The sequence below is a fragment of the Lampetra planeri genome, chromosome 2 (genome assembly GCF_965212315.1).
Source record: "Lampetra planeri chromosome 2, kcLamPlan1.2.h2, whole genome shotgun sequence".
Taxonomy (NCBI): Eukaryota; Metazoa; Chordata; class Hyperoartia; order Petromyzontiformes; family Petromyzontidae; genus Lampetra; species Lampetra planeri.
In genome coordinates, this window is record NC_136108.1 from 14,520,045 (window position 1) to 14,541,352 (window position 21,308).

Sequence of the window (21,308 nt, forward strand, 5' to 3'; positions counted from 1 at the left end):
TCTAACCCCTCTCTCTCCGCCCCCGCCCCCCTCTCTCAAGCTTTTACACCTTGCCTCTCACCGTTGCCACTCATGGACATGCTAATTTCTCTAACCCCTCCCTCTCTCCCCGCCCCCGCCTCTCTCTATTTAAGGCCTCGACACTGAGGCGTAGTTTCTCTGTGTGCCTATGTTTGCTCTCTCTCTCTATGTATCTCTGTGATATCTGTCTGCTTATATGTCTGTCTATATGTTTCCGGTTCTGTGTTGTATCTCTCTCTCAAATTTAGCATTCTCAGGAAGAACGTAATCAACCAGATAGGGTGTTGACTGTTATGTTATCCGACTCTCTGTTGTATTACATTACATTTCTAAGTATACTAGATTTGTGTTTCTATTTAATTTATACCTGATGATGATTGCTTGTGTTGCAATCGAAACGTCGTATGCTAGTATTTAATTTATTATTTTATCTTTATACGTGACTTTACCGAAAGAACCAAAAAAATAATTCCTGCAGTCACGAAAGCTCCAAATTAAGTTTGTTGAGAGTTTATTTTACACCAACATGGGAGGGGGGCGTGGCCTATCGGTGGGGGGCGTGGTCTATCGGTGGGGGGGCGTGGTCTATCGGGGGGGGCGGTGCCGCTGTCGCCACGGCAACGAGCAAACAGGAAGACGCCGTGGTGATCAGTAAGGAAGATCGCTCTCTCGTTTATCGCATTTACGCTGCTTGAACATTTGGCCATACGTCAACGCACTCTCTTGTAAAATGTCAGATATTTTACATGTATATACTTTTGTGTTTCGCACACGCGAGATCGGCGTTAGCTCGGTGGACACGCGGCTGGCCGGACGCTTCGGTCTGTGGGTGGTCTTCCTTATCCGGCGGGGAACGTTTAACTTGGAGAGAGGGAAAAACATCGCTTTGTTTAAATGCGCTGCCTGCAGCATATGTCAATGCGAACGTAAATTACTCTTGTGGGATTATACATCGCAATCACCCCCCCCACCACCCCTCCCCTACTGACAGACTAATGCCCGTTCGCAGGATCGGTGTGGAGCCACATTGTGCCGCACGGGGACAGCTGCCATTGGGGGGGGGCTTTAAAAATCTGTGAAATAGAGCTTCATAGCTCATCGGATTCCTCCAGTATGAATAAATATTATCATTTAAATGTGTTGAGATGAGATGCGACGCGCGCTGAGACCGCCCAGTGTATAGGGCGCTATATTAAAAGCAAATAATTAGTATTGTAACATTCATAATAGGTTTTTTACCCTTTTTTTCTGGCAGAAAAAAGGGTAAAAAAACTATTATTATATTTTGCTACTGGCAAAGGAGGCCTCATGATGTAAATATTGAAATATTCTTACCCGCCCCTACTGGACATGTGTGAAAAAGAGCTTAATATCTCATCGGATTCCTCAAATTTAAGTAAACGTGACCCCCATGACCTCCACGACCTCCACATGTGTTTCCTTCGAGCAGTCGTTACGAGCTTGGAACAGAAGGGTTTGTTTTTACAGACAATTTTATTTCATACGGACAGAGTTGAATGTCATCAACGGGAAGTGTGAACGGTCAATTAAATAAAGTGAGAGACCAAAACCCATACTACAATATGAAGACCAAGCCAAATGGAACAGTATTGTGCCACCCATGAAAAAAATCCTTCAACATACTATACAACACCCGAGCATTATGACCATACATTTACTGACATTACTACCAAACGCAGTGCAGCAAACTGAGGGCTTTTAAAAGTTTACTTTAATTGCCAAGGGAGAGGCTACATGGCAGAGAAAGAAAGGAGAGACACTTAATAGAAAGGGAGAGGCTACAGGGCAGAGACGGAAAGGAGAGACACTTCATAGAAAGATAGCCATAGACCGATGTGAAGGGGAAGGTCTTGAGTCTGGAGTTAAAAAGGGGAAGTGTGGATGACCAGGGGAAGGGAGTTCCAAACTACGAGCACAGCAGAGGAGGAGTAACTGCCCATTGAACAGAGGGTACTTAGTGTTCCACAACTTCTAGATAGAAGCCACTGTGAGGGGCGTTCTGCCTGTTGATGGTGTGGATTTCACACTTTACCATGCATTTTGCGTCCGAGTTACAGGCCCAAGTACAAATTGCATATTCATCATACAGTTCAGTCATCACTGTTGCATGACGGGTTCCCCAAGCTGACGTTATTTATGATCCTGCAAAGCAATGGCGGAGCCAGGATTTTCAGGTAGGGGGGCAACCCCTCCAGCAATGAAAAATGATAGAGTAAGGACTTGTCCCTTGCGGCGATGGCGCAGCCATCGATGGAGGGTCGAATTCGAACCGCGTTGTGTGATCGGCATCGCGCCCGCTGAAGGTGTTTGCCTTCAGGGAAGTCGTGTCCTGTATACGCAACTGCGCACAATTCTGAGTCACTTATAACTGCTTTGCCGTTACTTATTGCCAATTATGGACTTATCCTATCATCTCATAGAGTCCCTGGCACGTAATAATATGCTACAGTAGCAATGGGGGTCGCAAAATGCCGATTTATTACGAATACACCTCAATGATCCGATCAAAATGAGGGATTTCGATCGGATCATTGGGGGGAGGGGGGGGGCACGTGCCACCCCACCCCCACTGGCTCCGCCAGTGCTGCAAAGTGTTGTAATAATTATCTAAGTACCTGCACATGAGATGATTTCATCACTCTGTATCCTTGATAGACGTCAACTAGGACACATTCCAATCCTTGTCTGTCACTCCATCACTATTCTCGACCATCGGTCATCATCCCTCCTCGCGGCGTGTCCTGCCCAAGCCCACTTGAACTACTTTACCATATGTTTTTAACTGATATTTCTCTTTCTTCCCTCAGTGTAAATCTAAGCATGCCTCTCTCCATGCTTTTTTGCACACTGTTCAGATTTTGTTCTTCGTTCATGACCATGACTATGTTTCTAGTCATACCGACGATGTATTTGTATACTTCAGGGATAACAGCTGATGCTGGGGCCCCTTGAGCTGCTTGCAAGCAGAGTGAAGGTGAGGAGAAGGGATGTCTCGCAGTGTGCGGTGGCGGCGTGAGGCGAGCGACCTCGTGAGTTGGAGCCAAGACCAGGCCCTGAACACCACCATGTACATCCTGCGCCAGTTTGGACCCACCGGCTTCATGTTGCAGGAGGAGGGGCAGCGTAGCACTGTCAAGGTAACACGTGGCATGTGTCATTATGCTTCATTAATACACTTCTCATTTTCTTTAGCCCCCCTCCCTGTCGCTAGTCTTAGAAGTAATTAATGGAAGGAAGATATCACTCAAAAAACTGGTGCTTACCTTGTAGATAGTGTCATGTATTCTAGGCTGTCCGCCTTGAATTTGAAGCTCCGTTAATGATTTAAAAAATCATGTTATGATTCTACACATCATTTTGGGACTATGCTGATGTAACCGTGTTGTTCTTTGCATAATGTGTATTAGGTCACCACAGGGACGTCACCATAGTGCTATGATGGAGTGCCTGACCTTGATTTTAAATTATCACTGTTTTAATTGTTCGTGCAGTTGCAAACTCAAGTTAAAGAGCCTGCATGTTTAAACGAGCAATAGAGTGGCTCATTTCTGTTGGCGCTCCTTTGCCAGTGATGGAAATTCTACATTTCCATAGGTGAAGCTAGTCTCTCCCTAGGACAATGATGTTGACTTCCTACAAAGTGGTACTTATTTATAGAACATGTAGGGATGAGGGGTTGAGTCAATTCCAAGCCAGGACATTTAAAACAGTCTGCATCAGCAGCAGGCCATGCTTTCCCACCTGATGACGGATGCTTGTGTTGCGCCCGAAACGTCGTGATTTATTTTATTTTATTTTTATACCTACGTGACTTTACCGAAAGAACAAAAGAGTAAGGATTTGGAGATTAGTGCTCTGCCACAGTGCTATCTGGCTATGTGTTCTAGACACGGGTGATTTAAAACAGAGAACAAAATAATGCTGCTTTAAGTTTTCATATTTCTAATATATTCTTCATGCAGTTTGAGATAAACATATGACTCGTCATCACCACATTAGCAGTAATATAATCAGAAATAACATCAGCAATAGCAGCTACAGTAGCATAATTTAAATAAACCAAGTTTTCTACGGAAAATGACTTTGTCTTAAAACACATTTGCTCGAACACGTAACATCCTCTTCATTATGAAAACAGAGGTTTTTGATTAACACCGTTTACAGGAAGAATGTTCCATATCTAGAAGTAACGGTATATAACATAATCTTAACTTCTTAAAGAGTACAAAATGCGAATTGTTTTGATGTGTGATATCCTTACTTTGTTAACTGTTTAACCTTAAATATCTAGGTTCTGCTAGGGGACCCACACCACTGCAGCTGCCAAACATTTGTTAAAGAGAAGGACTTGTGCAAGCACATTTGCTGGTTGGTTGACTTCCAGTACTTTATAACTAATGGTTTCACATTGTCATCGCATTAAACACAATATGTTATTGACGAAGCATAAGGTAACATCAATAACTTGATTTGGGAGATTATTTTTGACATGCACAGCGTTCATTTTTCCTCACATGTCACACCTTCAAACACGTAAAATTGTATCACTTTTGTCTTTTAATGACACTTCACCCTGTTTTGCATCTTAAACATGAGTCCACAGCATCTTTAGATGCTTACGTATTGGACGCTATAAAATATATTCATTATTTGTGGTATTATTATTTACCAAAGTCACTCTTGCAATTGAGACTGGCTGGGTTTCTTGAATTCTTACCTGGTTCAACAAAATTAACTTGAAACTCGATTTACAACAACTATGATGTGTAAAATTACTGTCGCCACAGCGAGGCTAGATTGGGTAATGCTGTGAGGCTGCCACAGACAGATATCCACATACTATTTACTCATTTGCATGTGCTGAGTTTAGAATGTTGTCACTTGTCACTACATACCCTTTAACCTTAGAGTTAATGTCAGATTACTGTAGTCACCTTTAGTAAAACAAAGACAGTTCTTATTGTACAGTACAGTATACATTGCATAAACGCGTGTGTTGTTGTCAAAGGCTTCTCCTGAAGAAGTTTCGTCTGCCAAGGGAACATGAGTGTAAGAAACCATTTACGTATTTATTTTTTACACATAAGATTTATTGCAACAACATTGCTTCTCAGGATGTAGTACTAGAGTCCCAACATTCTAGACGTCTTTCAACAGATAGACTCACACATCCATGGTTGGTTGCCTCGCTGCTGCATGTGCAGATGCTTTTCAGGTTGGCTTGGTTGCACGGGAGATTGTGGAGCTGCTAAGTGGATTGCGCCACACGCAAGCTGCCCGGCCTGCCAACACCCAGCCCACGCACCTCTCCAACGTTGCCCATGCTGGCAGTCACGCCTCTATGGCCCAGAAGGACATCGGCATCAATGACATCTGTCCCATCTGTCAGGAGGAGTTTTTTAAAAGGAGGCTGCCTGTCACATACTGCAGGTCAGAATTACATGCAAGTGTTTATTCTCTTGGCTGCCACTATTTATGTGCAAGTCCTGGACCTATGTAAAATTACACGTGGAAACAGCCATGGTCATGTTGAGTGGATGATCTACCCCTTATGGTGTTACCTGTGACAGAAAAATGAGGTAGTTTGCACCTTTATTTTGGCCGTCTTGTTGATATGCTGTGAAAGCGTTACGCATAAGGATGCCCTATGATACCATGTTTGGCTTACAGCTTTTGTCTTATAAACATAGACCACTGTTGCATTCATATTTCCATAATGCCCCAAAAAGAGGGCACTGTTTACATTGGTGCCCATTAACTACATTATTAAGTTACAGTATCTGTTTGGAAAGGACCTCATCAGTACCACATATAATAAACAGTATTTTAAATAGACCCTCTAATAGTCATGAATGTACTGTTAAATGATATGCTTTCCAGTTAGGAATGTAAATGGCCAAGGCCATAGTTTGTATGAGAACTGCCTGAGGAAGTGGTTACTGGGACAGAGGGATGCATTTTCTTTATGAATACAACTCTCAACGTTCATTGCAGTTCATGGTGTGCTGGTTATTCATTGGGATGAATACTTATTTAACAGGAAATATACTGCACTGCTAAATATTTATTAGGATCCAATGCAGAAATTGCTGTAAAAACGTGTAACTTCTGAAACCTAATAAGCTCACTGTAGTCGTTAAACCAGTGGCTGGTAACAACACAAACTGTCACAAATACAAAATGCAGGACGCTATGCAGGCATGTTGCTCATGTGCTCCAGGCATGGCTGCGGCAACAGCGTGCACATCAGTTGCATGAAGATGTGGGCTGACCACCAGACGAGGGAGGGCGATGATGGCTCGATGACGCTCAGCTGTCCACTGTGCCGGGAGTGCTTTGGCACTTATGCCCTGCTGCAGGAGGAGGCAAATAATGCTGAACAGCTAATCACAGCTGCCGAGAGGGTCCGTCTACACATTCATTCTGGCATTGCGTGCCACCACTGTCAAATGCGCCCCATCCAAGGAACCTGCTACAGGTAGGATGTGGCTCTAGCATGGTCATCTGCATTGCATTCTCCTGCAGCATACGTTGTGAGTCAGCTTTAGGGAACCTTATATTTGTACAATGTGTTTTCTAGTTTGGTAAAAAACTTGGAAATCATAACAATAAAATATCCAGTTTGCTACAGGTTACAGCTGAGGTGTGTTTAAATGTGTTGGGGAAACTGTGCTGGTTCAGCTGCATGATTTACCAAATTGGAGATTAAAACAGGAAAAAGCAATGAGTGTTTTCATCAAAGCTATCATGCAGGAATTAAAAAAAGAGAAACATTGTCAAGTTAAGATGTACCGCTACTGGATTAGCTTTGCATTGGAATGCTTCAGTGTAGGACATATCCAGTTCATAGTTGTCTGACAAATGAAATGGGTTGTATTGACTTGCCCTGAGACAAAATGTGGGATTATATTTAAAATTCCAGAAACAAGTATGTCTGCATTTTTAAGTAAAATTTATATGGCTTCACTATCGTGAAATAAAACCTTTTTGTTCAAAGGGCAGTTTCAAGAACGATCAATTTGTAGTTCAAATGATTTAGTTCAACACCAACTCTAGTGTTAGGCTTAACACCGAAGTCCACAATTTTTATTTATACTGGAGGAATCCGACGAGTAATAAAGCTCTTTTTCACAGATGTCCAGTTACAGAATGTAATGACGTTTCAATTTGTGTTTAGCAGAGCGGTGTTTTGTCACGTAATAATTTAGAGTGAAAACTAATTTCACCAATTACAATACACCACATTCAGCAGTTGTTCATTGGGAGTCGAAGCTGACTTAACTTAATTTTACATTATAATCTTGTAGCACTGGATAGTGTCATGCATAATTTGACTAACTTGAGAACTCCAGATAACGTTTTAGGTCTTGAGTCATTATTTTTATATTTACCTACGTAAGTAAATTCTGAAAATCTATTTTCAAAGGTTAAAACAACGTGACCGTGAAGTCTTGAGTAATATAGATGAATCATGTCCAGTTTTTAATGATAACATTTGGAGTATGCGTTAACTAGAGCCTTATATATTTAACTGCATTGCTACTACGATATAAAAAACATGGCGTTACGAACCCAGCATTTTTCAGTGAAAATCCTTCAAGAACTTTGTTCTCTTTTAAAACCATTCCTTTTATTTTCCAAAGAAGAGAAAACTACACAATGCCACTAATTGGTACACATTACTCATCACTTAATCACGGGCCCCAATAACTTTTTAAAACAGATTCTTCTCCACTCGTGCGTCAGTTTTTTCTGTCATGTGAACTCAAGCTGTCCAGGAACATTTCTATCCATATGGTTAAGAATTATATTCACAGTATGTCATACATCAGTCATTTTCATGCACAAAATGTCTAGTGTGCCACCCGTCTTTCATGCTAGCATTGAACTATATTACATATTGCGACCACATTGAACGCTTCAAAGCACATGTACTGAAGTTTTGTTATACAGTAATGTACCGTCATAATTAGACATGTCCTATCAATTCCTGGATGAAGGCCTCCCGATGCCTTCACCGTCGCACATATTTCCATGAAGGAACAAGCAGACGTGAAACTTGCAGGCTTAGTTTACAAAATAATATAAAAAGTATAGTACTATACTGTCAGAATAATAATAATACAAGTTTTTGGGTTAGATCGCATAAATATAAATGTGTCATTAACCCACCACCACCAGACAGCCAATTAATAAGGTTTGTCACGTGAATAAAACATGCCAATTAGTTATTACTTTAGCACATTGGTGTGATGGCGAGTAAACCCACAAAATGTACACTTGAGTATGACGTTTCTCTGGTGATATTAACCAACTTCGTCAGGTGATTTGCCAGAATTGTGAAGAAGTCGTCCTGCTTCCGGTCTTAAATAGAGCAAGATGATGTCATGATTGTGAGCCTACAATATTGGTCATGAAAGCCTACATGTTACATTTACTGTACTGCCATTGTCAGCAAGCGCCAAGGTGTACAAAACAACATACTACATTTGATTTAGCAGCTGCCTTTACAGGTTTATAGGAGGGCACTACTTTGCCGGGTTCTGCCAGATAACCAAATGTATGAGAGCTATAATGGGTGGGTCACAGTGCTATCTTTGATTCGCTTATAGCACAGTGCCCTGCTAGTTAAAACATTTGCAATGTGAAACCATGTATTCAGGAGACAAATTGTTATTCATTAAGATTACTATGTTTTTCATACTATTGTGCATTTTACTCATTGGCTTGCAAGTTTAATATATATGATGGACATGACAGATGTGTTTTTAAGGATAATTGTACTACATTTTTAATGGCAACAAGCCCTCTTTTTACATGCAGTTATAACAGGGTTAAGCCTAAGTGTTGAACTAACAGGGTTAAAATTTGTGAATTAAATTAAAGGACAATGAAACATCAGTTTCTCAGCTAAACACAAATATGAAAGTCTTCTTTCACGTTGAATATGTTGCAGGTGTTTTACTATTCGCAACATATATATTTTTTTGCTTTACAATTACGTACATTTATGGTATCCATGGATGTGAAGAGCTTGAATTGTTGTAAATCTGTCTCTTTTAATGATTAAATCACACTATTAATGTTTGACGCTGCTATACATTGGCCAAGTGGTAAAATGTGAATACAGTAGAAAATGTTTTTCATTTGAATGATTCTGCAGTGTCATAGAAGTACTGCTCTTACCAAACACATTGTTTTTTCTGCTGACAGATGTGCAGAGTGCATGGACATACACCTCTGTCAGGAGTGCTTCTCGGCTCGCAATCATTTCCATCACATGTTCGTCTTTAGAAAAGTGAGGTTTTTTTTCAATTTAATGTTTCCCCTCCAATCATACCCATTTTTACATCCCTCTTGCAAACTACTGGTAAAGTCATTGTGTGTTTAAGTCTCAACATAGCTGCTCATCTGTCTGTCTATGCAGTACAGAATTATATAACCACATGGTATCACATGTGCCCATCGGCATTCAGATGTGGAAGCACATGTGCTCGCTGCTATTATGCATGCGCAATTCATGCTATCATGCAGGAAACACTTTGCGAAGTTTTGAGAATAGATGAACCAATCACTATAAAGCTTTGCACAAAAATATGTATGTATAATGGATTTCAGTTACTATTTGAGATATCTGAAGTAATATTACAGCAAAGGTGTTGTTATTTTACGTGATAATGTACATTGCGTTGATAAAGTAACATTCCCACCAATATATGTGGACTATACGATGCAAGCCATTTTCAATAGGGGAATAACAAAGGCATGGCACAGCCTGTATGCACAGTGTTTGCATTGCTTTTCATGTGACTTTGACTGAAACCTATTAGGCTGAACTGGAATGCAAGAACAAAGTAACGAAAAATTCTTAGTTTGCCGCATAAAGAAAATGCAGTGATTTTCACCGTTGGTTCCTTCCGTGGCAGAACTGCATGCCCACTTGTACCGACCCTTCATGTCATGCTCTTGCAGTTGGGACGCTCTGCTGAAGTATTTCAGGATTGAGTCAAGTTTGTGGTCAGGGCGTGTTGGGGCCGCATTGCCTTGACTGAGACTATGAGGGATTTCTATAACACTTAGGATTTTGTGCCAGGGATGCCACAATGAGTGCACACCCACGTCGACTGACTGCCTTCCTTTCACTTGGATGAGTGCAAACATGTAGGGATATTGTATTAACATACTTTGTTTCAATGGATAATTTCTCTTGAGTGGTAAAGGTTGTCTTTACATACTGTATTGCACTTTTCACAACATAAAAATTACCTACTGTAGCATCTAGGTTAGTATACATGTACTCAATTACGAATTTCCAAAATACATTGGTTGCGAGATGTTAACTTTCTCGCCTGGTATACACGTGGTCGTGGGTTCAATCCCGACCCTGACACCTGCATATTTGGAGATTACATGTTCTCCCCGTGGTCGCGTGGATTTTTATCCAGGTCCTCCGGTTTTTCCCTCCACATGTAGAATCACGCGTTTAGAGTATGTGGCTGCTATAAATTTCCACATGATGTGCCACTTTCTTGAGCTATCATTTGTGGTTAGGTAGTTTCTGAAAAATAGTTATATAACTCAGTGGGCCTTACCTGGTAAAATAAAAAAAATGTTTAATAGTTTTTTTTTCACGGAGTTGCACATCAGGACAGTTGACATGCATTGTGTTGCACTCTTTTACGCTTCGCTCCACCTGCTACTGACTTCCTGAGCTCTCGGGGTGTAGTCTTACCCTTCTTTTTGTCTTGTACCGAGCACCCTGAAACTTGGGCTAGGTATGCATTTCCTGCCCCAACCATTGGTAAGAAGGAGAGCTAGTAGGCAATTCTGTACACTCTTTATTCACAGATTTATTGAGGTACGTTGCCTGTGAAACTGAGACGGCTGCAGGTGTAGACTTTAAAGGCTCGGAAGGAAGCCAGTTGTCCACCCACTGTGCTTTGTAATCAGCCAGGCTTGCAGGTGCTGCCATTCAGGCATTAGTAACCATGCCAGTGCATGCATTTTTCAAACAATTTTTTTGACACAGAAATTCTATACGTTTAAGTACATAATGAGGGAAAGTAAAATATGGCTGTTGTGTGATATGTATTCTAGAGTATGTATAGTAAATGTTAAAATAGCTACATGAATCATTTTACGTAGTTAATTTATTTATTTTTCCTTTCTTCAGCATTAGCTTTTCCAAAATTATACATTAATCGTAATTCTAATATTAGGAAGCCACTGGAGGTATATACTTTTAAATCTGGATTGAAAACTAATTTCTTTTGAACTGTGTTTGTCTTTAGTTGGTTGTCCTTCCCCCATACCTCCGATTAGTGCGGATGGCTATATACGGTGCAAAAGACGTTCAACATATATATATAATTTGCTGTCAGCTAGCCCAGAAGGGTGGGCCCCCACATAGCAATCTGCGCTGAGCCTCCAGAAACTTCTGGGTAGCCCTGTTTGCACTTAATATGTGCTGTTTTATATATATGTGTGTGCATATGTATATTGAGTAATCCCATGAAAACGGGAATAAATCTCTGCCAGAAAAGAATGCAGCACACCCATATGTTTACTCCCTACTAATATTAATGGTGCTGAGCCAGCAGCAAGGGTTGCAAAGTGTTTAAACAGCGAGGCGATGTGTCAACCTAGTCTTTGTTCCACCACACCTGAGCATTATATATCAATCTAACCACGAAGTGAGAAGGTGCTAACTTTATCAATAAAGTCACAATGTGCAGGAAATCAAATTAAGTCAATGCAGTTTCATAATTGTTATTGTTATACATGGAGTACATTGTGTTCGTTTCATGCACATAACGGTTATACCATGACTGATTGATGGACATTACACTACCTTTTTTTTCAATTGTCTCCGAATGTTGTTTCACTAACTGTCAGTTTTTTTAAATAAGGCTACGGAAAGTAAGAGTGCAGCCCTGCAATTTCTTGTTCATACCACTGATATCGGAAAGGCCCCCACTAGAAGGCACTGTAAAGAGCCCCTCGAGAAGGTATTTTGATCTACTCCTCCATACTGCGACCTGCTGATCACCTAACTGTGATGTACCCGTTTATACTTCTGGGGGGTGGGGGGACAGAGATGCAGAGTGCTAACCATTACACCACAGCACCATGAAGACAAGTAGAACGTGGTAATATTATTTGTGTACACTATGCATATGCATCTGGTTGTTTTGTAGACACGATCCTCCAGCTGGTGTCCGGTAGAAACAGAGTCCGGGCAGCTGCTGCCCTCAGTGAAGCACCAGGGGACGAATGCCAGGGAACAGGGCTGTACCAAGTATGAATCACCACAGCGTCCTACGCAGTGCGCTTAAGCTGTACACACTTCACTTTGTTAACTGGCCAGGCATGGGAGAAAAGACTTCTTCTCTCCTTTGACCTATGAAGAGCAATTATTCGAGGTTCAGTTGTAATTGATTTATCCATTGCATTGCATTGTCTCAGAGTTTGTGAATTGCAGACACACCCACCCTTCACATCCACATTTATATTTTGCGCAGATCAAAGTTATAAAGTCCACGGTTTGGAGTTTGTAGCCACAGTCACGCACAGGAGAAAGTCTTTGATTTTCCACCTGTGCATTAGGTGTCCGTGTCTTCCATGGTTTCTGCGGATCCGGTTCAGCACAACCCATTGTTTCTTTGGAAGACCAAAGCCGAGCAGTGTAGTGGTGGTGGGCTCACTGAGTAGGTGTTTTTTGGGCACATTGCTTGAATGCCACGAGTTTATCCACATATTTTCCATGCTGAAATTCGCGTCACGCATCGTGTGTGGGTTTCCAAAACGGTTCTCGAGATCTTGGCCATGGACGTAGGATATTGTAAAGATCGGGTGAAAACCACACAAAGTGCTTAAATGCTTAGAGTAGAAGCTGTAACAAAATTAAACACTGGGACTTGTTATTCTCTTTGTATTTGAGCATAGTCTCCCTTGGAAAAGAGTCTTGTCTCACTGAGCTCTGACTTGGTTAGAAATGCTGCACTGCTATTGGTGCATTCAAATATTCAACGTAAAGATTGGTGATAATTCAATGTTTCAGTGTTGTACTTCCGCTTGAGCAGACATTGCACATATCAAACACAACCGGAATATGCTTATCTGTTCTGCCCTTTGCCATGCTGCACCACCCTGTCAGGTACAATAGCAGCAGCTCATTGTTTAGCTTGTCCACCAGAATGTTTGCTAATGTTAAATGATAGACACCCTCATTATTATCACTTGTTTGCAAATAAGGGTGTCGACAGCAAGGAAGGAAAACATGGATGTGATTGCTATTGCAAACATTGCCAGGATGTCGTGTGGTGTAAACACCTTTCACCTTTGTGTGTATCATATGACATGGGCACTCTTCGAGTGCCAACTCTTAACAACAAAGACGGGTTTCCTTATTTTAATACATGCATATATCGAGTAGCGCTGTTGGTAGAGCGTTTAATTTACAATCGAAAATTTAAGATTTAAAATGCTGGTAGATGAATTATGATCTGTGTCGGAAGCCTCGGCTCATCATTACTCCACATTGAGTACCACATGAAGGAGGTCATTATTGGAGAGACTGGCCCCCCACCAAGGGAATGTGGAATTTTCACCGCTGATTCGTGATTGCCAACCAAAATGCATGCAAACTCAATGTTCATTTGAGCATGGAAACTATAACTTTGACTTTACTCTTCTTGGTTCTTTCGGTAAAGTCGTGAGAATTATTTTATTTTGTTTTATTTTTATTATTTTATTATTTCCCTTCTACGTGACTTTACCGAAAGAACCAAGAAGATGAATCCCTGCAGTCACGAAAGCTTTAAAGCGAAATTAGACTTTACTCTTAACCACTCTTGAATGAAGTTACCCCAGTTGACATCTACTACTTTCCATATACTCTTGCACCATCTGCAGACTTCTCCAATGGCAAAACTTTGAAACTCCAACATGTCCAATATTTAGTTTCTCAATTACACTGTAACAAACCTCTTTCTTAAAGTCATCAAGCAGAATTGTTTTCTTTTGTGCATATTAGCCTTTTATCAAACATCCTTCCAGAACTTCCGCAATGAAGCGTGAACCTCTAAGAATGAGTCCAATCCACATCCTTTTCTGGGTTATTCTCATTATACTCCTCTTTGCTCTGTCTGCGCCTCGGTTGAGGAATTCCTTACAATTGGAAATTAGTTTATCCGATAATGTGGATACTTTTAATTATCGTCTAAAATTACATCTTCTTAAGTCCGTTTATTTTATTTAACTCCTTTTCTCTTGCCCTTCCTTAACCTTATTGTTTGTTACAAGGCACCTTACAAATGAATGTAAATTAAATTATTATCACCTACAGACATGTACATATTTTTAAAAGTTGTGTTCATGGAAGTCCCGTTGTTCACACTGTTATTCTTGTGCTCCTTTGCAGTGCAATTGCCTCTTGTCCAGGTGAAGCACTGCAGGAGAGTGCCCTGGCCTCGCTCCCCATCCTGTCGGTGGGTCCGCGGAGTCGGCTCATGGCTCCAGGACGACAGTGTCGTGTGTGCCTAAGGTCATTCAGGCAGGGACAGCACGTGCGCCCTCTACCCTGCCGGCACATGGTAAGAGTCTCTCTGCTCTATCATGTAGTTCATGGGTGGTTGACATGGTCTTGCGGTAGCACGTTCGCCACTTGTTTTTTACGGTTATTTTTTGCGTTTATTTCGTTGTCCTTTCTCCGTACCTCCGATTGGCATGGTTGGCTATGTACGGTGTAAAAGAAGTAAAAAATACATATATACATGCTTCAAATCCAGCAGCTACCCTCATTAATGCTGCAGTTGTATTAACCGTAATAATACGCACCGTCTGCTTCACAGCAGCTACCCTCATTAATACTGCAGTTGTATTATCCGTAATAATACGCACCGTCTGCTTCACACTGAACGTTAAAGATCTCACGCCATAATTTGCAACATCAGGCCCTTCATGTTCCGGTGCCATGGTCCAAATTTGTCAAATGTGCAAAATGACCCACAAATGACTAAATTTGGATTATATGTAACAATCATCACCCCTATTGCAAAACTTGGCAGGACCCTCTTGATAAAAGTGTCACGGGACTTGGCGAGGGTTTTGTCCGTAAACAACTGCTGATGTACACACGCTCCTGCGATATGCATATCTGACTGAACACACATCTCGTTACATTTCACTCCTGCTCACTTCGGGGATAAGCGACTTGTTTGCCAAAGTAGCTTGGCTGAAACTTTCATAAAGAACGACACACATGCAGGCCATTCATGCTCCGATGTAACCAGGCCTTAGTGGCAACACACTGTTGTGACTTATAGGGCAAAAAATAATGCACTTTGTACTTTATGTAAAATTGGCTCTGTTGTGCAATACATTATTGATTGACACTTATTGGTATGCCTGTGTTGTGCAATGAAATTGATTAAATGCCCGATATACTCTACTCCTTAAAATGTGTTAGAAACACAACCTTTTTTCTTGCGCAGGTATGTGCTATTCAAACCATAATAATCCCTTTAAGGCTATCTTTTCAACACCACCCTCCAGGTATACAGTACAGTATGTGGGAACCAAGCTTACCCTAGCTTCACAAAATGTGACCTCGCTGGTAATGCCTTCGTTCGATGGTATTTCTCCACGCGTGTGGGAAAGTTTATCATCACCGAACTGTGGATGCAAGTGCTTGCACAGGAGTGTTTCTGCAATCGTCAAGATACAAAATTAGATAACACTTTGGGCGATGCTAACGTCCCTCCTCTTAAAGGAAGCACGCACAAGCATAGCCTAAACATGTTTATGTCGCATTAAGTCTTATCACCCACTTTTTCACTCCTTTGAAAAATACAAATATTCACACTCGTTCGTTTTCATAAGAGTTAATTTAGTTGAGAAGTGTGTATACATTTTTGTTAAATTTAGGTACTGGTTCTATATAATACGTGACAAAATGAGGCATACTGTAGTTCATGTAATGTTCTTAATTTTTTTCTCGATTCATGGTTCCCATTCGCGTAGCTGAAGAGATGTATTTGGTTGAAGGTTAGTGTTTACTTAAGTTGCTTACCTATTAAGAGAAGCAAACAGCTTTGTTCATGAGAGATGTTACTGTTTGGTTACTTCACAAGAGATGTTATTTCTTAGAAGTATCATATGTAAACTGTAATAATGCATGGTAGTTTTGTTGCATGCCAATACAAAAAGCTTTATATGGACATATTTAATTATTTATATTGCAGTTCCACAAGGACTGCATTGACCGCTGGCTACTCAATGTGTCTGGGACATGCCCAGTGGATGACCTGCCTTTGACCCAGCCTGCATTGAGAGGTGCACACAAGGAAGAGGTGAAGTTGGGAGTGAGGCAGAGACTCCCAAAGCCAGAAGGCCTACCTGAAGGCTTCTTTCTCAGTGGGCTCATGCTAATTTCAACACACAAATCTCAATGAAATGTATATATGTGTCGTGGATTCAACTAAGTCGCAGACGTACTTCTTGGAGGCAACACATTTATTAACACCAACACATTTACACAAAGGCGTTACTGCCCCTTTACCAGATAACCTATGGTGGTGGACCACCAGGCTAACTACGCTAATTACTGGGAGTAGCTACAACGGACAGGACTCTGGCTTTGGTCCTCGTCCACTTGTTGGTGACTTCTTCTTGGACGTAGAACGTATATCGTAGATCTTCAGATGACAACAGCAACGCCGAGAGCCCCGGTCCCTGTGGGGACCCGGTTTATATGCTCCCAGGTCGTGGCTGGCTCCGCCCTTGGCCACGACCACCTTCGAGAAACCTCTTGTCGTTTCCCGACCCTTCCCGTAGGATCTCACCCTGACACGTGACCACCCCCATGCCCCCACCTGGGGCCCCTGTGTAGATCTTACTTGTCACGTGCATTACAGGGTCAACCAGAGTGCCATGGTCTAGGGTATCCTTATCCCATGGCTGACACTCTCACACTCCCTCCTGTAGGAGTCAGCACTGCACGCCACGCGTGGTGCCGCTGAGCGCTATCCCAGCGCTCACCGAGCCCCCTCTAGGGCTGGTACTACACCCACCTACAGGGTGTCCGCGATGTCAATGCATCACACACCGTGCCTCGCTAGAGCCGGCATTACTCAGTGACATTCATGATGTTGCTGCATACGTGATGTCTGCGATGGGAGTACATCGCACGCCGTGCCCCTCTAGGGCCGGCACCACACAGTGACATCCACAATGTCACTACATATGCATGGGACTTCTGGCCCAGGTGTCACAGCAGAGGGTAGTGCGTTTGGGTTAGACCAGTCGCCCCGTTACACAGTATTGACATCTGCTTATAGCAGAATATAATTTGGTGAGCATCAATGCACATCGGAACATTGATCATAGATACGGAACTTGTTCATTAAAATTAGCCCTTTCAGGTGGTCTTTTGAACACAGAAGAGTTGACACTGAATGAAAATTATGGCAAGCAGCAGGTGACAGGTATGCAGGTGGAAGCCCAGGGATTGGCACCCAAAGGATGGGGGGAGAGAGTAAGATCACTGTTGGAAAAACCTACAAAACCCCCTCCCACCTACCGGCACTCCAAATGGCTGTCTAAGGCCTTCAAAGGGAAAAGAGGAAATAACTCTTAACTTGGTATTTTGCCCACTAAAGAGGACACAGGCAGAGCTATGCAATGTGATTTTAGTGATCAGTCTGTTGAGAGCCATGTTTATGGAAACTCTAATGGTCCATACTTGGGAAGAGCTATTTCCAGAGACCTGCCAAATGTGATATGCCACATGAAGCACCAGAAAGCTGCAGCCCTCTTGCAAGACCGGGCAGGGTTCTCCCCTGCCACACCCATGCCTCATTGAGACTCTGGTCCTCGCAGGAATCATGCTGAGATACAGCTAAACATTACTTGTTAAGCAAAAAAAGACAATCACAGTCGTCCCTTTATTTCTACAGGCCTAAATTTACAACATAATGCCCATTCATTACTGGTGAAGAATCATCTGTTTAGAAAATGTTATTTTATGGCATCTGTTTTTATTTCCAAACTATAATGATGACAAGGGGATGTTTAAACATAATAATTCAGCTGAGTTCCAACTGAATAACCTTGCCGACATCATACTTATATGCATGCTGTATTTCCAGAAATATATTTAAATATATGTAGACAAATGCATGCACTTTGGTTGTAAAACATTTTGATTAGCTAAGCCTTGGAGTCATGCGTGTTCAGCCAGTCGTTGACCATAGCACCTCCGATTAGCACGGTTGGCTATGTACGGTGTGAAAGAAGTTCAACATACATACATACGCAGACCACCCACCCACATGCCTGCATTGGGTCAGAGGTACGCCTCGGGCTTATTCAGCAACTTTCACCCAACATTGTATAAGCCTGGATCCCTCAATCAAGGGACTTGAAGAATGTATAATTACAGTAAGGAATTGTGGACAGATAATAATTTACATTAGATTTGGTTTACATAAAACTGTCAAATTCTGATCCATTATTTCATATTTATCACATACGTGCTCAGTAATTTACATGTTTCAATCAAAGTGAGGTTTTACCTTCATTCAGCATGTGTGAGAACTCAGTTTGGTGGTTCACAGATGTTATCAACTGTAGCACAGTGATTATTGCTGCCTAACATGGTCACTATCTGCATTGGTGTGCATGATTAAAAATTACAATCTGAACAAATAATATAGCAATGCAATTTGCCATTCTACCAAGAGAGCAAAAGGTGCACCAACACAAATGTATTCATAAGATAAACCCACATAGGTGCCAATTGACAGAACAGCATTGCAACCTTAGAGACCACCATACACAATAAGGTGCTTTCTCCCTTCCCGTCCAATCTGACATGGCATGTAAGGAATGCGGGAGACTTTGCCTCCTTTTAACGTGGTGGTTCTTAATCCTTTTGTCATGGATCAGAGCCCAGCCTGGGAAAGCGCCAATTGCTGTTCCCAAGCCCACGGAGCAGGGAGACCAGCACGCACGCACATTTTATCCAGGGCAGTGTTTACTTCCTTGACCCTGCTGACACCGTCATGACAACAACATTGGGGCAAATATATATATATATTTATCTTCACTTTAACTTTATCCACATAAGTGTTGGTAAAATGCATAATCTGACCATACGCTTGCGACCAAAGTGGATAAAATGAACTGCATAAATGCATATATCCTGTCACACCAATATAGATTATGCACGGAAATCAGTGAACCAAATAATGGTCAAATATAGAGCTGAACCAGGTGAGGGTTAATAGGAAAGGTATTTCTTATTTTGACCAAATACATATGACCCTAGGACTACACCCTATAAAACAGTCTGCATTCACAAGCTTTCCTCCTGATGACGATCGCTTGTGTTGTGATCAAAACGTAGAAGTTTTTTTGTTATTCTTTGGTTCTTTCAGTAAAGTCACGTAGGTAGAAAAATAAAACAAAATAAAAATAATAAATCACAACGTTTCGATCGCAACACAAGCGGTCATCCTCAGGCAGTGGAACTGCAGGATTATTTTTTCTGCCTGAGGACGACCGTTTGTGTTGCGATCGAAACGTCGTGATTTATTATTTTTATTTTGTTTTTTATTTTTCTATCTACGTGACTTTACCGAACGACCCAAAGAATATGAATTCCTGCAGTCACGAAAGTTTTAAGTCAAAATGTAACCATTATGCCTGATGAAGTGAAAACGGATGCAGCCATCCAAGCTCACAAACCGAGGTCTTCAAAAATGATCAAAACTTTAGAAAGAAGGAATTGCTGTAATGAGATTTTCATGAAAAGTGTTACAATATAAATCTGAATAGATGTACAACCATTCATTCATGTGATACAGAGGCGAGTTGGGCAACACCTTAGTACAGGGTTAGCCACTGCTATGCACTGCACTTCTTGATAATTATATGAATACGGAATAGTTATGATGGTAGATTTAAGTTGTATTTGACATATATCCTTGTGTACTTGCATATTAGTGCAATAATAAGCATAAATCTGATTAATGTTTCTTTCACTTAATTTAACTGTGAATGGTTTAGAAGAAATGTGTCTAAGACAACTTACATTGCAGGAAATATGTTTTTTTAAATATAATTGTGCAACTTTTTCAATTTCTCCTGTTGTCTTTTAACTGATTTTCTATTTGCTTCATTGGTGTACAAATGAGACTATCTTGGTCTCAAGTTCTAACTGCTTAACAAATAAACTTAACTTAACAGTACTTTGCAAAGTCGTCTTTGAAAAGTTTGTTACCTTTAATGTTCGGGTATTTATCTCTGTAGGATGTCACATGGGCAATAATAATACTGAGTTATTAACCCAGCATGCCTTCAGGGAAATGGCAGCAATAGGATAGAGCCTACTGATGCCTGTGGTATCTTAGTGAGCCATCAAGCCTGGGCAGGCATTCTGCAGCCCAGCACAGAATTCCCACAACCGCTGACCCACAAAAAGTTGGTTCTATGCCATTTACATGAAGTAGACAAGAATCCACTTGAGACCTGGGGCCTGTTATTAGATCAAATTATATGGGAATAAGTTGTCTTTCAGAATATCAGACACCAGCAGATATGATCTCTTTTGTGAAGGGACATACATAGATGACCACTAACTGCCCTTTTAAAAAACTAGGATTTTGGAAGCAAAAATGATAATCAGTTATCACCCTCACCTGTGCCAGTGGATTCGTTGGTTTTAATCTTCTTCCAGGCATATGAGCATTTCCCAGCAACCAAGCACATTTGGTGATGCCTAAACAGTCGAACTGAGATCTCTGAATCAAGAAAGAGCTTGCTGTCACATTTTTCAATGATTGTTTTATCATGCAACTGTATGTGAAAATTATTTAATCAATTAAATCAAGCTTCTAATCAAGTTTTTACGTGTCACTTGCAAGCCCTACCACAAAGCCCTGACTTATTAAGAAAACAGTCTGAAATTAACAGATGGTTTAAAACAAAGGACAACACTGCTTCAAAGTGTATCCATTCGAAAAGTAGTTTTTTTTATTTTGAAACCTTTGTTGGGAATTTAGCATTTTAAAGATGTCTATCCAACGTGAAATATGGGTTCGCTGTAGTGACAGTAGTTTGTAAGTCAAGAAATAGATGCTCTTAAACAAGGCGCAGGGTTAGGATGCAACTTGGATGCCCAGCATTTTTGGGTTGTTGGATCTTAACTGTCAACACAATGAAATGTCAACATGACTTGCTGACAGCCTGCTCCTGTGCTCTGT

The 21,308-nt window shown here is 41.3% G+C and overlaps 1 protein-coding gene across 2 annotated transcripts; it reads left to right on the forward strand.

The window, feature by feature from the left end:
• The first annotated feature begins 668 nt into the window (after positions 1-668).
• On the forward strand, positions 669-20,294 carry ZSWIM2 (zinc finger SWIM-type containing 2). Of its 2 annotated transcripts, none has more exons than XM_078608327.1 (9): positions 669-3,179; positions 4,334-4,410; positions 5,051-5,091; positions 5,247-5,472; positions 6,263-6,520; positions 9,256-9,340; positions 12,240-12,340; positions 14,465-14,636; positions 16,287-20,294. In XM_078608327.1, the coding sequence occupies exons 1-9, from the start codon at positions 3,030-3,032 to the stop codon at positions 16,494-16,496; spliced, it is 1,320 nt and encodes a 439-aa protein (XP_078464453.1). In that variant the 5' UTR covers positions 669-3,029; the 3' UTR covers positions 16,497-20,294. The 2 variants fall into 2 exon arrangements, with proteins under 2 accessions (XP_078464453.1, XP_078464459.1); XM_078608333.1 differs by lacking the exon at positions 16,287-20,294 and adding an exon at positions 15,598-16,257.
• Positions 20,295-21,308: the final 1,014 nt, after the last annotated feature.